The 23,633-nt window shown below is 39.0% G+C and overlaps 1 protein-coding gene across 1 annotated transcript; it reads right to left on the bottom strand.

Moving 5' to 3' along the window:
• Window positions 1-5,806: 5,806 nt before the first annotated feature.
• On the bottom strand, window positions 5,807-23,285 carry LOC6529165 (ionotropic receptor 40a-like). The gene is made up of 3 exons (XM_039372319.2): window positions 22,826-23,285; window positions 6,646-7,244; window positions 5,807-6,584 (listed from the first exon to the last, which is right to left on the bottom strand). The coding sequence occupies exons 1-3, from the start codon at window positions 23,283-23,285 to the stop codon at window positions 6,261-6,263; spliced, it is 1,383 nt and encodes a 460-aa protein (XP_039228253.2). The 3' UTR covers window positions 5,807-6,260.
• Window positions 23,286-23,633: the final 348 nt, after the last annotated feature.

Here is a 23,633-nt window from a genome sequence, read left to right as displayed (position 1 = left end):
AGCGCAAGTTTGTCGAATAATGCTGCCACGCCCACTCTAACGCCCACAAACCGCCCAAAACTGCGTCGCCCACACTTTTGAAAAATGTTTTAATATTTTTTCATTTTTGTATTGGTCTTGTAAATTTCTATCGATTTGCAAAAAAACTTTGTGCCACGCCCACTCTAACGCCCACAAACCGCCCAAAACTGTCACGCCCACACTTTTGAAAAATGTTTTAATATTTCTTCATTTTTGTATTGGTCTTGAAAATTTCTATCGATTTGCAAAAAAACTTTTTGCCACGCCCACTCTAACGCCCACAAACCGCCCAAAGCTGCCACGCCCACACTTTTGAAAAATGTTTTGATATTTTTTCATTTTTGTATTAGTCTTGTAAATTTCTATCTATTTGCCAAAAAACTTTTGGCCACGCCCACTCAAACGCCCACAAACCGCCAAAAACTGTCCTTCGCACTTACACTAGCTGAGTAACGGGTATCAGATAGTAAGAAACGTTCTGCCACGCCCACTATAACGCCTACAAACCGCCAAAAACTGTGTTTAAGACTCTCCTTTTTCCTTCCACTAGCTGAGTAACGGGTATCAGATAGTCGGGGAACTCGACTATAGCGTTCTCTCTTGTTTTATATCTGGCTCTGGTGGTCCGATGTACTATCCGTCAATCTCGAACAGACCACATGGCTTAACAAAGAGATGACATAAACTTTTTTATAATTTCGTTATTTCGCTATTTTGTTAAATGGTGTTTTTGTTTTGTTCACTGAGAGCAAGGGCTTGCGTTGACGAAATTGAGCGAGATGGCGATATCGTTCCAGTTGTGTTGTGATTGCAGTTCCAGTGTTTGTTGTTTTAGTTACCGTAAATAATCGTAAAGAAATTCGCATGTGTTTGGAGATTGCGAGTTTTGTGACAAACTAGTAGTGAGATAGAACAAGGACGCCCCTTTTCTAGAGTTGTTGGCAAATGTAAATTCGTCGGGTTATGGGTGATGTCTGCAGAAGTTGCGGACGGACAAACGGACGGACGGACATGGCCAGATCGACTCGGCTATTCATTTTGATAAAGAATATATATATGGTCGGGGAATCGGTACCTTTTACAAACTTTTTACCTAATCTTATTTACCCTCTTACTCTACGATTAACGGGTATAATAAAACAGGAAAAACCATGAAGGCCATAAGGTTATACCTAAATTTACAAAAGAGAAGAAGAAAATTAAATTAAAGAAAAAACAAGGTATTATCAGAAAATACAAATCTACTTTTTGGAGTCGAAATGTAATGGCACCGAAATTACTGATTCATCGGTTATTTATTACAGAGGACTTTACAAGATAACTATCATAGATAAATTTCGCATTTCGAGCATAGAGAAAATATTAGACTTCTTAGGAAAATGTTTATCAAAAGGATCCCTTTTCGTATTTCAAATATTAAATTTCAGAATTTTTGGGACATATTATCACAATCAGCGGTGTTAAAGCAATGGATCCTAGTGATAATGAATTATACATATACAGATTTTGAAAATAAAATTTTGATTTAACTACAGATGCAAGCAGTTATCCATCCAAAAGTGCCGTATTATTCCAAGAAGATAACAGGAGAACTGTAAACGAAAATGAATCTCTTTGAATGAAGTTTTCAAATATGCTCTGACCATTAACCACTCTTTTGACTACATAGCTATGTATAGCTATGCATAGTTCATAAACATTAAACAGAACTATCAGAAACATCTAGGAACCGTACTTTCAGAAAAGGCTTTAAAAATGGAACCAAAATGCCCCCAATTTTAGAAAAATGAACTTCATCAAAGTGAGCATAATATTACATACTTTTGGGTGAGTTTTCTGAGTTAAGAAAAAAGTTCCTAATTTTATAGAGATTTGTCCCAAATATAAAATGTGAAAAAGTACCAAAACATTTTTCAAAAGTATGGGCGAGTATTTGTAGGCGTAAAATAGGTGGGCGTGGCTAAACAATTTTTTTGGTAAATGGATACAAATTTACAAGACTAAAAAAAAAAAGAAAATATATAGACATTTTTCAAAAGTGTGGGCGTGGCAGTTTTGGGCGGTTTGTGGGCGATAAAATGGGCACGGCAACACGGGTTACCAAGCTTGCTCTGCGTCTATGTCTACATACTTACTCTAAACTTTCTAACTTTTACTCTACGAGTAACGGGTATAAATATATATGGCATAGGCTATTATGATGCACCTGTGTCGATTGTCACCTCGAAAGTTGAATGATATGGATCTTCTGGTTGACTAAGAGGGGCTACTTCAGTCAGAAACACACTTACAAGACTTGTAACAAAGCATAGATCCAAAAATCTAACAAGATAATTTCGAATATAATTAACTTGCGACAACAATATTCCGAGAAAGCCGTCATGCTGTGCTTTACGCAGAAGAATATTCGACTGTTCTTCTGTGGACCACTTACGACCTCAGAAGACAGCGGAATGTAAGAGCACGTAATATAAACATAGCTATCGGACAATGACAGCTTTACGCATAAAAATTCTTAGTTACGGAACTCGTCAAAAAGTACCTCCTCTAACGTGAGGGTAGACCTAACAGCAATGAGGACTCCACCTCCCCGTCTGGAGGTACGATCATGCCTGTATACTGTGGACATACCTGGGAAAACTTCAGAGTTAAATATCTCCGGTTTTAACCAAGTCTCTGTAAACACAATAATATGGGTTGCAAAGGTAAGGCTATCTGAATACAAATTAGTTAGATTACAACACAAACCTCTTACAGTTTGATAACAGATAGAGAGACTAGAGTTTAGTTTTTTGAAGATAAGAAGTGGAAGTAGTAGGGGGCATATGGCAGTGATCTGGCCACGTGAGGGAAGTTTAATACCCACGGGCCCTTTTTTTCTATTTTTAATCTTCGCTTCGAACTCTTTCACAACCATACTATTCGGCCAAAAATCACCAGAACATATGGTCGAGAATAGCTCGTTAGGGACAGTTATCTTGAAAGATGAGATATCTCTAGCGTAAGAAAAGTTAAATTTTTCCACTTTAATGTTGTCGGCTTTTGTTTTGTCTTGTATATAAGACAATACAAGAGATGATGTTTGATCAGGGGAAAGCCGAGAAACGAAAATTTGTTTCTTTAGTGGAACCACCGAGAGGGCACTGCAGGTTGTATTTCTGAAGTGCCAACTTGTGCCGGTAGTCCGGACTCAATTTTCCTTTGTGGTGGTAAACTATTCGGGACGGGTGGAATCACCGGTTGAGAAACCAGTGCGAACAAAACGGAATCTGTTGCAATCCCAGGCTGGACTCCCTCCACAACGGATTGATCGTATTGCTCCGAATCTTGTTTAGCTGCCGATCTAAGCAACATTTGAGGGTTTGCTGCGATCGTCAACTGATCAGATGTGGAGTCCTGTCGATCACTTGCCGAAGATTGCGGAGCATTCCCCTTAGGCAGCCTACAACCAGCGGCTTTCTTGCGCTTTGGAGATTCCTCTAATAGCTCGAGCCCCTTAAATTGTGAATCTAGCGCGGAAAAATATCATCAGCTCGACGAAAACTATCTCTAGCCACGCAAAACTGCTGATCAGTCCATTCAAGCCACCTTTAGTTTGGCGCATAAAGAGTTTCATTTCATTCGCAACTCCTAGGTAAGTATCACAGCAGTATTTTAGATTTGGGCCTTTAGCTAGGTCATCATTTGTTCGGCTGTTAAACCCAGCGCACTTAGTGTGCATCTTTCTATCACATTTCCTGACGGCATATGTTTTGGAAGCAGACAACATTTGTTTCCATATTTAATTGGATTTTGACCACTGTACCAAAACACAAAATCAAAAATGTACCACAAGAGCGCAGTCAAAACGCTTAGAACTTTGGATTTTGTGTGGGTGAGCGAGAGAGTAGGAACACCGTGCAGTTAAGTACAAAGCACTACGGACAACGCACGAAAGAGAGAGTAAACAAAACACAAAGACAGCCAGAGAACAGATTAAATTCATTTATTTAAATAATGCACAAATCACAAGAGATTCACTCGCGAAGCGAACGGAACTTAAACTTACGGAACTTTAAATTCGGAGCGCAGAAAAAAAAACACGACCGTTCGCTTTGAAGCTAGAAGACTTGATTATATATATTATATATATATAATCTTGATCAGAATCAATAGTCGAGTCGATCTTTCCATATGAATGTCGAGATCTCAGGAACTATAAAAGCAAGAAAGTGGTTGGTTTACTTTGTCGGCCACAAACCTCCCAAAACTGCCAAGTCAACTATTTTGATTTGTTTTTATTTTAATATTGGTCTTCTCAAACGACGCCCGCTCTAACGCCCGTAAACCGCTCAAAACTGCAACGCCCATATTTTCTAAAAGTGTTTTAATTCTTTTATGTATTCCTCGATGTATTATGTATTTCGAATTACTTTTGACATACCAAAAAGACTTCGGCCATGCCCATTTTAACATCTAAGAACTGTCCAAAACTGTGATTATACCCGTTACTCGTAGAGTAAAAGGGTATACTAGATTCGTTGAAAAGTATGTAACAGGCAGAAGGAAGCGTTTCCGACCATATAAAGTATATATATTCTTGATCAGGATCAATAGCCGAGTCGATTTGGCCATGTCCGTCTGTCCGTCCGTCTGTCCGTCTGTCCGTCTGTCCGTATGAACGTCGAGATCTCAGGAACTACAAAAGCTAGAAAGTTGAGATTAGGCATACAGACTCCAGGGACATAGACGCAGCGCAAGTTTGTCGATTCATGTTGCCACGCCCACTCTAACGCCCACAAACCGCCCAAAACTGCGACGCCCACACTTTTGAAAATTGTTTTAATATTTTTTCATTTATGTATTGGTCTTGTAAATTTCTATCGATTTGCCAAAAAAACTTTTTGCCACGCCCACTCTAACGCCCACAAACCGCCCAAAACTGCCACGCCCACACTTTTGAAAAATGTTGTAATATTTTTTCATTTTTGTATTGGTCTTGTAAATTTCTATCGATTTGCAAAAAAACTTTTTGCCACGCCCACTTTAACGCCCACAAACCGCCCAAAGCTGCCACGCCCACACTTTTGAAAAATGTTTTGATATTTTTTCATTTTTCTATTAGTCTTGTAAATTTCTATCTATTCGCCAAAAAAATTTTGGCCACGCCCACTTTAACGCCCACAAACCGCCAAAAACTGTCCTTCGCACTTACACTAGCTGAGTAACGGGTATCAGATAGTCGGGGAACTCGACTATAGCGTTCTCTCTTGTTTTATTATATTTTTTTGCCATTTTCTATCGGTATGGCAGAAAAATGTTAAAATTTCTCCAAAAGTGTTATAACATTAACTGAATTAAAGATAATAGGCGTTCTTGTTATAAGATCTTTTTAGTATATCCATATATTAGACTTGTTTTCGTATGAACAAACATAAGAGTGACATTTTAAGATGCTAAATCAACTTTTTTGTACCCAAAAGCTAAAAGATTGATATTAAGCAAGCAGATTCTAGAAAAGAAGAAGCAGAGTAAATTTGTTCCAGTACGTTTTAAAAAATATGTTTCAATTTTGTTATTATATTATTTGTCTTGTCGATTTCTATCGATATGACAAAAACATGTTGACCACATGTTGACCTCAATCTAACTCCCACAAACTAGAAACAAGTTTTAAATTTTGTTTAATTTCGAATTTGTTTTCTCCCACTCCCACAGTTAAAGTAAATAAGGGGTATCTGGTAATCAAGGAACAAAAGTTTGGCTTAACTGTAGAAATAGTTTTAAACAAAGTTTAAGGATTGATTAAATTGCTCACCTTAAAAATAATTTCTACTTACATTGTTTTAAAAACAGACGTAAAGCGAACCATATGCACTTCTGAAAGAGTTGGTGAGGCATCTGGTAGGCAGCCAGCACAGTTCTGGGTTTGAACTTTAATAAGTGTGGAGTTATCTCTTTTAAGTACGTTATATGGAAATATAATTCGCCAAGATGTTCGACATCTGAGTTGACCCGTCGTCGACGCCATATATAAGGCAGGGCAATAATAACATAAAAAATTGGACCGGAGAAAATGATCGTAAGTATTAGATGAGGCCAGATGTCTTGCTTAAACGGGCGCATAATGGCCAGGGCCTCATTAAGTCGCCTAGGGGCGTGTGTAGCAAACGCTCCTGAATCTGCCAGTGTGAAAAAAGAGAACTCGATGGCCTTACGTCGCTCCCAGCTTAGACCGACATCTCCCAAAAAAAAATCTGCTAGCTGCTGAACCAAAAATCTAAATTAAACTGTTTAATATTAGGTTCAAAACCACTTACTCCACTTTGCAGCAATCCAATGCCTCCCGTGAAACTGTCATTCAAATCCCTGTCATTTTCTGACCTTATAGAGCCCTGGGTTCGACCGGGTGCTTCGATATACTTAAACCGAAAGTTCATTTCCTTAGATAGCAGCGTGAGTAGGCGGTGATCGCGACCACCCGTGACCCAAACCTTTCTTTTCTCTATGCTGTCTAGGTTGTTCAACTCCTCGTCTTCTTCGGAGCTGTAATTGCAATACGTTACCCAAAACCACGGCGGAGACTGCAATTAAATAAAGCATTGATTAGGCCCTGCATTGTTGTTTGCACACACAACGCGTTACATGAAATACAGGCACCCGAAAAATACGACCTTGAAAGTTGGCGTACACCGATAATGCAGTCGGGAGAAGAGGAATTCGTTGGAGACCAAGGTTATCGCCGTCGTACCAATTAACCAACTGTAGCTGACTGTCGCTACATGGCCTAGCCTGGTTGTAGTAGATGCGGAAGGCCTTCTTGCGAGGACGAGTTAGCACTACCGCTCGAAGCGGCTCCTTGAAACTTATTACTCGGGGACTGGGTGGAAAACGTGCTCCCCAGAAAAAAATAAATAGGCTTAAGCGATGGGCAAGATGGCGATCGTGGAGACTATTCAACAGCTGTTTGGGCTCCTCCAAAATCAGACTAATACACTCGTTTGCACCTTGAAGGTTTTCCTCAATGTATTGAAAAAAGAGCTCCGCCTTGCTGAATACCACCGACTTGTAGCTACTACGATGAAGACGATGCAGAAAATCATCAAGATAAACGCTGCGGTCTTTCTGGCAGACACCGTCAGATAGATCTTTGCTTGGTAGCGCCAATATAGCAAGTGAATGTGGTTGCAAGCCTCTGATAATTTGGGTAAGCGCTAGGTGCCAATGGCTATAAAAACTTGTTTTTCAAAAAAAAAATAATATGAACTGCGTACAAACCTATTGCAGTGTCTGACTCATCGTTTGCAATAAACGTCAGCCTGGTGCCGTTAAGTGAACCCAGAAGGTAGGGTAGCAGGCCCAATGCCAGAAACTTATGCATCTTGAATCAACGGAGCAATACAGGTTCTCCTGTTATATATACTTTTGAAAATTATTTAGTGTCCAATTATGGTATCAACTTCTATATTTCAAATGTCAAACGTCTAAAAGGTGCATTTTGATATACGGAACTGACAGCTCGGACAGCCTAAAGAGCTACTAACAGTGCAGTTGGCTGAAAACTGATTTTCATTTTAGACTGGAAAAAATCGCTTTAGAAGCAAATTATTATTGTTAAAATTATTATTGTTAAAAATATAATGTAAACAGAAATTATTTTTTATATAAATCAAATAAAAGTCGTATAAAATTAAGAAAATAATTTGACAATACTGAACTTTATAATTGCAAACTTCAAGATATACATATAAAAATGTATAAATAGTTCATTAAATTTGTTATTAATTAAAGATATAACCGTATCCCGTACTCGTTAGAACACAACGTTGGAAAATACAACTTAGAGAGTTTGATTACGAAATAAAGTTCACCAAAGGAAAAGAGAATCACGTAGCAAAAATTTTTTTAAGAAATAAAATAGTATAAACAGTCAAGGTAATAACAAGAGAGAACGCTATGGTCGAGTTCCTCGACTATCTGATACCCGTTACTAAAAGTGTGCCACGCAGCTTTGGGCGGTTTGTCAGAGTTAGAGTGGGCGTGGCAAAAAGTTTTCCGCAAATCGATAGAAATTTACAAGACCAATACAAAAATGAAAAAATATCAAAACATTTTTTAAAAGTGTGGGCGTGGCAATTTTGGGCGGTTTGTGGGCGTTAGAGTGGGCGTGGCAACATGAATCGACAAACTTGCGCTGCTTCTATGTCTCTGGAGTCTGTATGCTTTATCTGAACTTTCTAGCTTTTGTAGTTCCTGAGATCTCGACGTTCATACGGACGGACAGACGGACATGGCCAGATCGACTCGGCTATTGATCCTGATCAAAAATATATATACTTTTTATGGTCGGGAACGCTTCATTCTGCCTGTTACATACTTTTCAACGAATCTTTACTCTACGAGTAACGGGTATAAAAATTCATGACTGAAAATTTCTCAGACGCGAAAAAACGTATTCCAAATATAATTAATAAATTTGAATTGGTAATTTATGCAAAGAAGAAAACGGAAAAGTTGCATTTCCTTTTGAAATATTAAAATGGATCAAGATCCCGGCCTAGTAAATAAATCGTTGTAAAATTCGTTACAAAAAATTGTAACAATATTGACATTACTACTATAGCCGATATAAAAGGAGTCCTTAAAACAAAAAGTTATTAACAGATATAATGCCAAAAACTTATGCATCTTTAATCAACGGCTCAGTTCTGGTGCTACTGTTTTATATACTCCTTTTGAAAATTATTTAGTACCCAATTATGGCATCAACTTCTATATATCAAATGTCAAAAGACTTAAAGGTGCATTTTGATATACGGAACTGAGATCTTGGACAGCCTAAAAAGCTAGTAACAGTACAGAAGGCTCAAACTGGTTTTCATTTTAGACTGGGAGAAACCAATTTAGAAGAAAACAGGAGAGAACTCTGTAGTCGAGTTCCCCGACTATCTGATACACGTTACTCAGAAGGAGAGTCTTCAACACTGGCAGATTTGGCGGTTTGTGGGCCTTAGAGTGGGCGTGGCAAAAAGTTTTTCGCAAATTCTTGGAAATTTACAGGACTAATACAAAAATTAAAACAAGAGAGAACGTTATAGTCGAGTTCCCCGACTATCTGATACCCGTTACTCAGCTAGTGGAAGTGCGAAGGAGAGTCTGCAGCACTGACGGTTTTTGGCGCTTTGTGGGCGTTAGAGAGGGCGTGACAAAGTTTTTTGGGAAATTAATGGAAATTTACAAGACTAATACAAAAATGAAAAAATATAAAAACATTTTTCAAAAGTGTGAGCGTGGCAGCTTTGCGCGGTTTGAGGGCGTTAGAGTGGGCGTGGCAAAAAGTTTTTTTGCAAATCGATAGATATTTACAAGACCAATACAAAAATGAAAAATATCAAAACATAGTTCAAAAGTGTGGGCGTGGCAGCTTTGGGCGGTTTGTGGGCGTTAGAATGACATGATTCGACAAACTTGCGCTGCGTCTATGTCTGTGGAGTCTGTATGCTTAATCTCAACTTTCTAGCTTTTGTAGTTCCTGAGATCTCGACGTTCATACGGACAGACAGACGGACAGACGGACGGACAGACGGACGGACAGACGGACGGACAGACGGACGGACAGTCGGACATGGCCAAATCGACTCGGCTATTGATCCTGATCAAGAATATACATACTTTATATGGTCGGAAACGCCTCCTTCTGCCTGTTACATACTTTTCAACGAATCTAGTATACCCTTTTACTCTACGAGTAACGGGTATAAAAATATCAAAACATTTTTCAAAAGTGTTAGCGTGGCAAAAAGTTTTTTGGCAAATCGATTGAAATTTACAAGACCTATACAAAAATGAAAAAATATTAAAACATTTTTCAAAAGTTTAGAGTGGGCGTGGCAACATAAATCGACAAACTTGCGCTGCGTATATGTCTCTGGAGTCTGTATGCTTAATCTTAACTTTCTAGCTTTTGTAGTTCCTGAGCTCTCGACGTTCATACGGACAGACGGACATGCCCAGATCGACTCGGCAATTGATCCTGGTCAAGAATTTATAGTGACATATTCATTTCTTCATACGACATATTCACTCTTCATATAAAAAAGCTAAAGCCGATCTTTTGGAAAGCTTCACTCTCCAAAAGCCGCATAAATAACATTCCCCCAAGATACGAACCGCTTAACGGTAACGAGCTTAATGATCTGTTAAGCTTGACATATAAAGCTAAGTAGAACTTAAAAGGCTTATGTTAATCCTCTGTAAAAGGTTTGCTGGGCGGAAGGAATACATTTGTAAATTAGTTTTTAACTGACCTCTGGTGAAACTTATTCAAATAAAGATCATAAAAAAAAAATATATTTTTTTTTTTCATTAAGGCTATTACCAAAAAAGTTTATTGGCGCAGTCGCTAGGATACTGAAAAAAGTCCTAGTAAACTCGTTATCCTTTGACAATCTAGTGAAAAGAGGAAACTTGTACGACCAAGTAACCTTTTCTGATTGTACCCGCGAATTGGCCGCAACAAAGTGATTTCGGTTCGTTTAAAGTGACTAAAATCGGTATCCGCACAAGAACCTGTGCGATCGGAGTTAATTTAAAGACCTAATTTTGTGGACCGCTTTGTGAAGTGAGACCTCCACTAAGGTGTAATACAATTAAAGGGCGCACAATGCAGTTCACTAAGACATAAGTCTCGACATACTGTAGCAGTCTGTGAACAAAACAGTAGCCCACTAAAATCAAAAGTGCGACCGCTACTAATGTATAAAACAATAAAAAGTTAAAACAGTGCAGTTCACTTAAGGCATAAGTCTCGACATACTGCAGCAGTCTGTGAATAAGAACAGAAACTAACTTATAAATAAAACTAAAATGGAATTACCAGCGGAAAATATGACTCAATTACTTCGGCAAATACGCCAAGTACCGAAATTCTCTGGCGACCCATCAAATATCAGCTCGTTCATCAGACGTATCGAATACCTGTTGAACATATACCCTTCAACGACGCTCGACAGAAGGCGGTTATATTTGGAGCCATCGAACTTCAAGTTGTCGGAGATGCGGAAAAGGTTACCCAATTTGGAATGCACAACGAATGGACAACTTTAAGAGACGCCCTAATCACGGAATTCAAGACTCAGATGCCCCTGGAGGAACTACTAGGAAGATTGTATCGCACACCTTTTAACTTACGTCTATTCTGTGAACAATTAGAAGATAAGTCCACTGTAATTATAAATAAGTTAGCATTAGAGAATGACCGAAATAATATGGTGGTTTATACACAAGCAATGGCAACCACAATAAAAAATACAATTCAACGCTCACTCCCCGATAGGTTGTTCATGACCTTAGCGAGGTATGACATTTCAACCGTTCAAAAACTAAGGCAAACCGCCCAACAAGAAGGTCTATACGAAGACCCAATTTCAAAAACATTCGATAGTCAGCCAAAATTTAACTCAAATTCACCCATAAACATACAAACATTAACCAAATCAAAACCTTTCACCCCAACCAACGATTTATTTGCCCTTTTATTCCATTAAATCCCACACAGACCCAAAACACTAACGTAAACAATCAAACCCCTCTTAGACAAATTCCTCTGACCAGACAACAGCAACTTAATCAGTACAGAAATTTATACAACGGATTCAGAACAAACTTACTTCAGGACCGTCAAAACGACACCCGAAACTACTATCAGCCCCCCCAACAACCAAGAGTGCCAAATAAGCGTTTAAGAGAAATCAGCGAACAATCGCGTATGCAGACAAATGAAAATTTTCACCAGCACGAATTTGATTACGATAACGAAACTGAACACTACATTAATAATGACAAACAGTTCCACGAAGATCAATTACAGAATACTCAGACAGAATTGTTTACAGATCAGCAATATCAACAAGCTGAAAATTTTCCAATACCAGCCTGGGATCCCACCAATACATAGAGATCATGTTTAATAACCACAGATATAGATGCATAGTTGATACTGGCTCTTCGATAAACTTGATGAGCTCAAACTATTTTATTCTTCAAGTTAAAGATAAGAAAATAACTGTCCGAAGTATGACAGGCTATTCTAAATTAAATAAATATGTAGACCTTCCAGCCAACGGTCTTTTTCAACAAACGCAATTCTATATTCATTCATTTTCACCTTATTATGATATTCTGTTAGGAAGAAAAATACTAATGGAGAATAACGGTTTAATAGACTACTCTCGGAAAGAAACAATAATTAACGAAAGAACATTCATTCACAAAGAACTAGATCCATGTGATGAGAACTCTTCGGAAAACTTTAATGCACTCTTACAAGAAAACAACTTTACATCAGAAATAAATTATGCCATGGACAACAACATAGACTCAGAACACACATACAGACTAGAACATTTAAAAAGTGAGGAAAAATACAGACTTACAAATTTATTAAAAGAGTGCAATGACATTCAATATTCCAAAAATGAAAACCTTACATTCACAAGTATAATACGTCACGATATAAAAACCTCTCATGAAAACCCAGTTTACAAAAGACCATACTCGTACCCGTTTTCTTACGAAGCAGAAGTAAATAAGCAAATTGAGGAAATGTTAAAACGAGGCAGTATACGCGAAAGCGACTCCCTTATTGCAGTCCATTATGGATTGTCCCCAAAAAGATGGATGCCTCTGGCAAATCGAAATTCAGGTTGGTCGTGGACTATCGAAATCTAAATGAAATAACAATAAATTTCCGATTCCTAACATGGACGAAATACTAGGCAAATTAAGAAAATGCCAGTATTTTACTACAATTGACTTAGCAAAAGGCTTTCATCAAATCGAAATGGACCCTAAGTCTATACCAATAACGGCGTTTTCGACCAAACATGGTCACTATGAGTACACTCGCATGCCATTTGGCTTAAAAAATGCTCCTGCAACCTTCCAACGGTGCATGAATTACGTCCTAAAAGACCTCATAAATAAGCATTGCCTTGTTTATTTAGATGATGTGATCATCTATTCAACATCTCTGAACGAACACCTAGACTCACTGAGGAAGGTTTTTGAGAAACTTAAAAAAGCCAATCTTTAACTCCAATTGCACAAATACGAATTTTTAAAAAAGGAAACAAATTTCTTAGGTCATATTATAAGTCCAGAAGGCATACGACCTAATAAAGAGAAAGTTAAGGCAATCGAAAAATTTCCTCTCCCAAAGACACCAAAAGAAATCAAATCTTTCTTAGGCTTATGCGGATACTACCGTAAGTTCATTCCAGACTTTGCAAAGATTGCAAAACCTCTGACAATATTTCTAAAAAAAGGAGCTAAAATAGACACAAGAAACGAAGAATACAATAAATCATTTGAAAAATTGAAAACACTCATAATGAACGACCCCATTTTGATTTGCCCTAATTTCACAAAAACATTTCAAGTCACTACTGACGCTAGCAATTTCGCCATAGGAGCCGTGTTATCACAAGACAATAAGCCAGTAAGCTTTGCAAGTAGAACATTAAATGATCATGAACAAAATTATAGCACTATTGAAAAAGAACTACTAGCAATCGATTGGGCAACCAAATATTTCCGCCCATATTATATGGAGTCCCCTTTGAGATTTTGAGCGATCACAAACCCCTTGTTTGGCTAAATAATATTAAAGAGCCTAACATAAAACTACAACGTTGGCGAATTAGACTTAGCGAATATAATTTCAAAATCAAACATTTAGAAGGTAAACTTAATCATGTAGCAGACGCTTTATCTCGCGTCAATATTGAAGAAAACATGGTAGGCGAAGAAGAAAATATTTCAACAGCAGCAACAACACACAGTTCATCAGAAAGCAACGAAACCTACATTGAAATTACAGAAAAACCCATAAACTATTTAGCAAGACAAATTGAATTTATAAAAGATAGCGTAGACCAAGTAGAGGCAACGAAATACTTTTCCAAAATAAAACTGACCATCAAATACACTGACATGACCCTGACAAAAGCAAAAGATATCCTTATTAAATACTTCTTAAATAATAGCAGTGTTATTTACCTGGAAAACGATAAAGACTTTTTAGTTTTTCAAAAAGCATATCGAGAAACCATTAACCCACATAGTAACGTGAAAATTCTGAAAAGTATCATAAATCTTATCCTGAATTTAAAGAATTCATTATTACACAACATTCTAAATTGTTACACCCTGGTATTGAAAAAATGATACGATTATTTAAAGAAACTCACTATTTTCCCGAATATAATAAACTAATTCAAAACGGTATCAATGATTGTGAAGTCTGTAACCTTGCAAAGACAGAACATAGACCAACAAAACTAGTTTTCGAAATAACTCCAGAGACAAATAACCCACGCGAAATTTATGTTATTGACTTTTATGCTATTGATAACGAACAGTATTTATCTTGTATAGACGTTTATTCAAAATTTGCTTCACTTATTAAAACAAACAGTAGAGATTGGTTAGAGGCAAAACGATCCCTTACTAGAATTTTTAACGACATGGGAAAACCACAGAAAATTAAAGCAGACAAGGACTCCGCGTTTATAAGCACTTCTTTAAAAACTTGGCTAAACAACGAAGACATACAAATAGATATTACCACAAGTAAAACAGGAATAGCAGACATAGAACGCCTTCATAAAACCATAAATGAAAAAATCAGAATTATCAATACTGAAAACAATAGAGAAAATAAAGAAACACGAATGGAAACAATTTTATACATATACAACCACAAGACTAAACATAACACAACCAGACAGATACCGGCTAACATCCTTCTTTACGCAGACACACCTACTTATGATACCCAGATGATTAAAGATATGAAAATCAAAAATCTTAACAAAAAACGACAGGATTTCGAAATCGACACAAAATTTAGACAAGCACCCTTAACACGCGCAAAATCAAAGAATCCCTCTAGAAAAACAGGCAGAATAAAACAATTATACGAAAAACATTATAACGATATAATAGAGGTCAAAACGTTATTCATTATAAAAGCAAATTTAAAAAGAAAAAGAAAGTTAATGACAGCAAATACTTGCAGCAAACCGACACCTCCCAATCATCGGATTCATAATCACCATAATAACTTGTATTGCGACACAAACTACACAATCGAAATCAACCCAATAGAAAACAATCAAGGATTTATCTTGTTTGAATCTGGAACAATACAAATCCCCATCACCCTTATGCATCACTGTCTCACCATAAATATAACAGAAGTTGAAGAAACATTTAATAGTATAATTAAACAATGTCAAGAATTTAAAAATGTCACACAAATTAAATATTTAACCGAGAAAATGGAAAGAGAAATAAATGGCATACGCATCTCAAAACGAAACAAACGAGGACTGGCTAACTTTGTAGGTTCCACATTAAGATATCTTTTTGGCACACTAGACGAAGACGACAGACAACATATTGAACAACAAATTTCGACTCTATCACAAGACACAGTACAGGTCAGCACTCTAAACCACATTATTGACAGTCTCAATAATGGCATAGAAATAATTAATAACCAGTCCAATTCTTTGAAAAAGGAACAAAAATTGAATCTATTAATATTTAATATTGAACATTTTACCGAATATATCGAAGACATTGAAATGGGTTCACAACTAACACGACTAGGAATATTTAATCCTAAACTACTAAAACATGACAATGTTGGCAACATTAATTAAAAAAATCTGATAAACATAAAAACTTCCGCTTGGTATAACGTACCTACTAATGAAATATTCCTAATGTCCCACATTCCTATGAATTCAATTGAACGACCAACATTCATAATTGCACCTTACCCCGACAATAATGGCCAAATTATTAAGAAAAATATTGAAGGCAAAAATTACTCACATAACAACTATGTTCTAAATACACTAACAAAGAATATTGTCAAAGACCATTGCATAGCTAACATAATAAAACACGAAACACCAACTTGTACTTTTCAAAAATATCGTAAACAATCCTATATTTTTACTTATAACCTGGAATATGACCAGAGAAAAACTTTATCACAATTGTAACGATCAAGAGATTTATATTGAAAATAATAAAAATATTCAACTGCACAGCAGAATTTAAACAAATTACAATTTCTAATAGTATTCAACAATACACAAATGTAATATTTACTGAACACAATGTAACAAAAATCGAACCAATGTCATAAATAGAAATTAAAGAAATGATTTTGTTAAACAATAAGAGTAACACAATTTACAGAAACATACTAATAATCTTTATATCTGTTTTAGTTTTAATTTATATATTTTACTTTTATATGAAATGTAAAACAGCGCCACACAAAATTATTATCTCTTACCTAAAACCAAGTAAAACCACTAACAAAAATATCGAAAAAGAAACAGAAACAAAAACAGAAATAGCTGAAATTGCAAATCCAGTACCACACTTATATCCAGAAATAATCGCTTGAGGACAAGCTATTATCTAAAAGGTGGGGGAGTGACATATTCATTTCTTCATACGACATATTCACTCTTCATATAAAAAAGCTAAAGCCGATCTTTTGGAAAGCTTCACTCTCCAAAAGCCGCATAAATAACATTCCCCCAAGATACGAACCGCTTAACGGTAACGAGCTTAATGATATGTTAAGCTTGACATATAAAGCTAAGTAGAACTTAAAAGGCTTATGTTAATCCTCTGTAAAAGGTTTGCTGGGCCGAAGGAATACATTTGTAAATTAGTTCTTAACTGACCTCTGGTGAAACTTATTCAAATAAAGATCATAAAAAGGAAAATATATTTTTTTTCATTAAATCTATCACCAAAATAGTTTATTATATATACTTTATATGGTCGGAAATGCTTCCTTCTGCCTGTTTTCTCCAAACTCGTGCACCCTTTACTTGGGCAGAGTTTTGCAGAGAATTTAGCCAGAAATTCAAAAACGTCGATACAGACATGGACATAATCCATCAATAAAAGGCGTCAGAGACAGAATCATTTGAGGAATACCAATTCCAGATAGAAAAGTTAGTTTCGCGTTTGAGTACACTTTAGTTGAACTTCTGATTCGACATTAGATACGAACTTATGCATTTGCATGGTAAGAACCAAATTGCAACGCGGCCGTATATTGCTCAACTAGAACAACAATCTGAGGATGTAGCCCTGGATGATATTTGAGCCATACAGCCTAGTCAGATTAAAAATTGGAACTGCGACAAAATTGGCCATCGGTTTGATGAATGTCTTAACCCTCGCAGCATTTTCTGTTACGGATGTGGGGCTAAAAACACGTTTAAGCCAAAATGTCAACATTGCAGACCATCGGAAAACCGTCAGCAGGATGCGTCGATCAAAATCCACGCGTCGCATCCGAAGAACTGAAACCCAGCTGCGGTATGTAGACAGATCCGCGCGAGTTTTTGAATCTGCGTGAATCCCATTCGGATATATCAATATTTAACCAATCATACCATGTACTAGAATGGTAGAACATTGCTAGAAGAGATTGCAATGTGTTTGCTAAGGGCTAATTTAACTATTAACGTAGCCAAATCTAAATTTTGTATGACAGAGATCAAGTAGCTAGGTTTTATAATAGTGTACGGACAGCTTAAAGTCGATCCGGGTAAAAGTTAGAGCAATTGACACATTCCTGATCCCTACGTCGGTCAAGCAACTGCGGTTTCTTGGCTTAGCGGGGTGGCATAGACGATTTGTAGACAATTATGCATGGAATGCAATGGAACGGATCATACCGATTAAGATAGGAACATTGATGAAATTAGCGCGTCCTTGAGATCAACAACCCATCGTAGCACCGGATTTTCACCCTATTATCTGTGTTTTAGTCAGAATATGATTATGAAAGGGCAGGACTACGAGCTATTGAGGAATATTCAGTCGCTACAGAATGACACTGCATTGAAAACGACGGGTGTCACACAACTACCCCGCAGTCAAATTTTATTACGAGCTAGTAAATAGTAATCACCTGAAGGACATAAAAAGTTAGAAGTTGCAGAATTATTCCCATCTGACCCATTTTCCGTTAAAACCTCTTCGACTGTGAATCTTGATGATTTGACTGTGGTGTAGGGGCCAGATTGAAAGACTATCGAATATATATATATATGTAGAGGAATAAATTTTAATATAGAAATGTAGATATACATTTTGAATATGAATATAAATAATCTAATATCGATAAGACCACCTTATCTAGCGAATCATGAATATCGGTTGCTGATTTTTTTTTGCCTGCAAAGCAACGCTTGCAAATAACACACTATTTTTACCTCCTCTTCCTCTAGTTCTTCGCTCACCACTAGCGAGAGCGCTAAGAGAGGATTTGGGAAAGGTCCCGTTGCTTTGGCTCGCGTGCTTCCAAGAAACACACTGCTGTACTGCAAGCTCGGTAATGCGCACCACTTGATCTTAAAAACCGAAAAATCCACACGTGGATTTGTGCGTTTAACCAGTATCGACCAATAAAGGCAGAGTGCCTACAACTTGGCCGAGCCAAGAAAATAATCAGTTTTGTGCATTTGCGAGATCGGGTAAATATCAGTGATATACGGCATTGTACATAAGCCAAATAAATGCATTTAATTAATGCAGCAGCCAGCTCAACGCAGCGCGGCGGAGGAGGCGCAGGTGTCTGTCTGGCAGCCACGAAGTCAGCGTGTGAGCCCTCAGCAGCTCCTGCAAGGGAACATAACCTCACTTTCTGGAAGCCCCGAGAAAACGGCGACGACGGCTGCGGCCTGGTCGGCGCAGCGCGTGCACATAACCTCATTTTTTGAACGCCCTGCATATAACCAGATTCTTTAGAAACAGTATACGGTATAGGCGGCCTGCGCATAAGCTATGGCAGCGGCATAACCGGCCACGTGCAGCTCTAGGTTAGTGCGGAAGGCGTTCAGCGGCCTCAAAATTTAACTAGAGGAAAGGAATAGCAGTAAAGGAGCAGTGGCCTTGGTGAAGCCATAACCAGGCCGAGGATTAGTGTGGCGGGCACATAGAACCCGGTCGCACTTCAGCATGTAAGCAAGCGGAGACTTCACCGGTGCGAGCAGCCGAAGGCGGCGCCCATCCCCCTCGAGGAATCCCACGACGATGAAAGGAGTTTAGAGAAGTTGTGAAATGAATTTAAATTAGATTTAGTGTTTGCCTTGGATCCCTGTTAAATAACATTTCTACAATTTTCGACTCATAGCAACAGCACCTGCATCTTCGATGGGCCCAGCGAATTGGCTGCGGAGGATCTGTTTGTAAGTTTTTGCATAAAAGCAATCATGGCCTGAGGGCATATTTATATCCTATCGAAAGTATTTAATAGTATTTGATGCAGGTATCGAACGAATGAAAAACAGTAAAAGTAAATGTATAATCTTAGCTTAAAAAGAATGTAATGAAATGAAATGACTTGGAATTTTAATGAAATGGAAATGAAGTACTAACTTGTTGTTATCGGTCTTGTGAAGCGAATGTGTACGGTGAAGCGAAAGTCGAATGACTTTGAAATAGCGTAAAATTGCAGCAAAGACTTTCCAAAGGGGTAACTATAAAATCTCATAAGTTACCACGGTAGGGAGGGTAAAGACGTGGGGGCAAATAACATCATCGCCACCCACAACGCTTGTGTGTCTCTCTTATAAATATCTCTAAACCATATGCTCTCTAAACCATATGCACTTAAACCATATTTTGTAGTAGAGAAGTGTATCATATAGGAGGAAGACCCACGCCATATCCGACGAGCATTGTACCGAGCATAGCAAGAAGTGTACGAACACCGACCCGACTATACGCTAGATAACCTTCAGATTCTGGTGAACACTTTCCTCTTGGCTACTACAGAAGTAGAAGTAGTAGAGGGGGATGGGGCAGTGATCTGGCCACGTGACGTAAGTCGAGAATAGCTCATTAGGGACAGTTATCTTGAATGATCTCTAGCGTAAGAAAAGTTAAATTTTTCCACATCTATGTTGTCGGCTTTTATTTTGTCTTGTCCAAACAGCACTGCGGACAACGCACGAAAGAGAGAGTAAACAAAACGCAAAGACAGAAAGAGAACAGATTGAATTAGTTTATTAAAATAATGCACAAATCACATAAGATTCACTCGCGAAGCGAACGAAACTTTAACTAGTACTGGTTACGAAATTGAATTATTCAAGAATTTATCAAAATCCACCGCTGGATTTGGCAAAACAAAAATAAATTCGGAGAACAGAAAAAAAACACGACCGATCGCTTTGAAGCTAGAAGACGCTTTTATTAATGCGAGAGATTTGGTGGAGAGAGAGAGTCGGCTGGGAAGAGCCGTTACCAGACACGTAGGACGCAGCCTTTGAGAGCTGGCGGCAAGGAATGAACAAGACTGAAAAGCAGTGCCCTATTGGCGGGCCACATACGCAAGCGGAGATGCGCAGGCGCATTTCATATGCTCGAAAACGAAGTTCCCGCGACTGGAACTTCAAGCAGCAGTATTGGGTACGAGACTGATGGACACCGTCAAACAAGAGCACGGTGTGGCGATCAGCAGCTGTTTACTATGGACGGATTCTATGACTGTGCTGCACTGGATAAGCACCAAAAAAAAAAACAATTCGTCGGAAACCGGGTGGCGGAGATCTTAAAATCCACTGGAGATGGATCCCGTACATGACGCGCCGAGCCCGCTCAAGAGCGTGGACTTGAGTATGGCTAAGTGGTCCTACGAGAACCAAAAAAAGTTTTTTGGCAAATCAATAGAAATGTACAAGACTAATACAAAAATGAAAAAAAAATATCCAAACAATCAATAGAAATGTACAAGACTAATACAAAAATGAAAAAAAATATCCAAACATTTTTCAAAAATGTGGGCGTGGCAGTTTTGGGCAGTTTGTGGGCGTTAGAGTGGGCGTAGCAACCTGAATCGACAAACTTGCGCTGCGTCCATGTCTCTGGAGTCTGTATGCCCAATCTCGATTTTCCAGCTTTTGTAGTTCCTGAGATATCAGCGTTCATACGGATGGACAGACAGACGGATATGGCCAAATCGACTTGACCATTGATCCTGATCAATAATATATACTTTATATGGTCGGAAACGCTTTCTTCTGCCTGTTACATACTTTTCAACTTTTACTTTACAATTAACGGGTATAAAAAAGGTTGAGGCGTGACAGTTTGTGGATTTGCGGTAAAAGTGGCGTGGCCGAGTTGTTTTTTATATACCGATACAAATTGGCAGGACAAGGAATAAAACGAAATATAATCAATTTGGGGGTTCTGTGCTGGCAAATATTTAGTCATTCAATATTGGCTACTTTAAGCTTAATCTGAGTCCTCTTAGATTTTATACAACGCCGCAAGGTGAGGCGACTGTCTAGGTGAACGCCAAGATATGTTTCTAAGTTTGTTTTTGTGATGAATGTATTTCTCAGGGTACAGTATGGGCAGGTTTGTCTGTTCAGTGTGATGTCTGTGCTTGGCCACTTGATCGGCCAATCCGCAAACAATCTTTTCACTGTTTTAAGATGATAGGCAAGTTGTTAAATTTTCTTTGCTGTGCATTTAGATCGGCTAAATATTGCGGAATCGTCAGCAAACGTAGAGGATGTGAGCTGATAGTTTGTAGACATGGCTACTGTGTATAGAATGTAAAGAACGGAAACCGTACACTACCTTGGGGGAGTCTAGCATTGTTAACGCGAAACCTTGTGAAGTCGAACTGTTAAGAACACCGTGTTCTGGAGAAGCAGTTTTGTTATCTTGTACATTAGTCCTTCCAATCAGTCTCGGACTTGCATGTGCAACAGTTAAAAATATAGCTGAGCATTATTCCCGATCCAGAAAAAATAATACGAATTTCGTTTAGAGAGACAAGTCGACAATAAACGAGTGTCCAATGACCAGTTTAGCCTCCGCAATAGTTCGCAGAAAAAAACCTACTCCAGTTTTGGGCACCGAGGGGGTATTAACTCCCAAAATAGGGGAAATTTAGAATTATAACTCTGGGAACAGGATAAAATAGTCAATACCCAGGTGAATACCCGGATCAATACCCGCGTACGTCAATACCCGGGCGAATATCCGTTAGTCTACAGCCGGGAAGACTCAAAGTGAACACCCGAAAGTGAATATCCGGTAAGGCTCGAACTGACTACCCGAAAGCCAATACTCGGAATAACTTCAGTCAAAGTGTCGGGGAGCGAGGACGCTATTAACCCTTAGAGTAACAGGACGTATTTTATAAGGATCTAGGACCAATTCAAGGAACTCTCTTGAAGGAAAACCATAATTCTATAGAAGTCTCAAGATGGGCGGCAAGAAGTCTAAAGCCTCCGACAACACCGCCAATGTGATCAACACCGTGCACAGAAATAATTATTTGTGAGACAGGCGGGCTAAAAGGGGGCCTGCTGGCCAAGGTTTTAATATAAAGATCGGGAAGATTGTATGAGACGGCTGCGATGCGCGGGGCCGCTTCCGAACGGGGCTCGAAGGGGGAAAAGGAATCTCGTCTGGAAAATGGCTGCGATGCGCGGGGCCGCTCCGGAAAGGGGCTCGAAGGGGGAAAGGAGTGTCGTCCGGAAAAACGGCTGCGATGGGCGGGGCCGCTTCCGAACGGGGCTCGAGGGAAGAAGGAAAAGAGAGTTGGGCAATGAAAGGATTGAAACTGTCTGGTTTTCGGTCCCATGAATTCACAATATGTACTTTATTTATATTTTAACTCCTAGAATATACAATGTTGTGCGTTGTGTCGGGATTGGAGCCCCCATCGTCGTCTGGACCGACTCCAGCTCACCGTCCGAAATGTGGTCGTAAACGGGGCGTGGTGGCGTTGCGTCGGCGTGGAGCGTCGGTCGGCACCTCTTCCGGATTGCTACCAGGATATCTCCCAGCCAGGATATTGCAGCCAGCTTCGCGGCGAATCCTTCGGCCGCGTTTGAAAGGACGTGTTGACGCACGAGAACTAAAGAGCCCAGTGCTGGTCTCCATTCTCGTCGCCTGAGATTATAGTGCCGGCCTTGTTCGGCGGTGGCGCGTTCGGCGTTGTCGCGGGCGACTTGAAAAATGTTATGGAGCTGCCGGCTCTTCTCCTCAGGGGGAACCAAGGCCGTTCTTCGTCCCGGCGTTACCTCTGTCGAGGCGTGTAGGGCGCGGTGTGCTGTAATTCCATCACCATAGACTTGCAGAAAGCCTGGAATCCGCGGCTCGTGAATTGCGCTCCGTTGTCGCAAACTAAGGTCTTCGGGGCCTATCATTACTCATGTTGATGGAATGCTTCGCGATGTGAGACACGCCGGCCAGGTTCTCAAACCGAGAAAGTTCCCGCTCAAGGAAAGGTCCAATCCACGGTTCCGCAGAAAAGACTGCTTATGGGCGTCGGCGATTCCGGGTCCTTAGGTTTATATGCTTGGTATTGCTCGGCGGGCAGCTGGTGAACGACTGTCCAGATATTGATCAGCAACGAACTTAAATGCGGGCGCCGCCGGTCCCGGGGTTTCCTCCCCAGAAGAGAAACGGTGTGTGAGAGTGAACTATGCTGCTTGATGGCGGTATTCTGTTCTTCGTGTCCGAGCACGTCTCGTTGTCCTACTTCGTGTTTTTCT

The sequence above is a fragment of the Drosophila yakuba genome, chromosome 2R, assembly GCF_016746365.2.
Source record: "Drosophila yakuba strain Tai18E2 chromosome 2R, Prin_Dyak_Tai18E2_2.1, whole genome shotgun sequence".
In the NCBI taxonomy this organism is placed as follows: domain Eukaryota; kingdom Metazoa; phylum Arthropoda; class Insecta; order Diptera; family Drosophilidae; genus Drosophila; species Drosophila yakuba.
The sequence above is the reverse complement of the archived record's forward strand: the minus strand, read 5'-3'. Positions and strand labels throughout refer to the sequence as shown.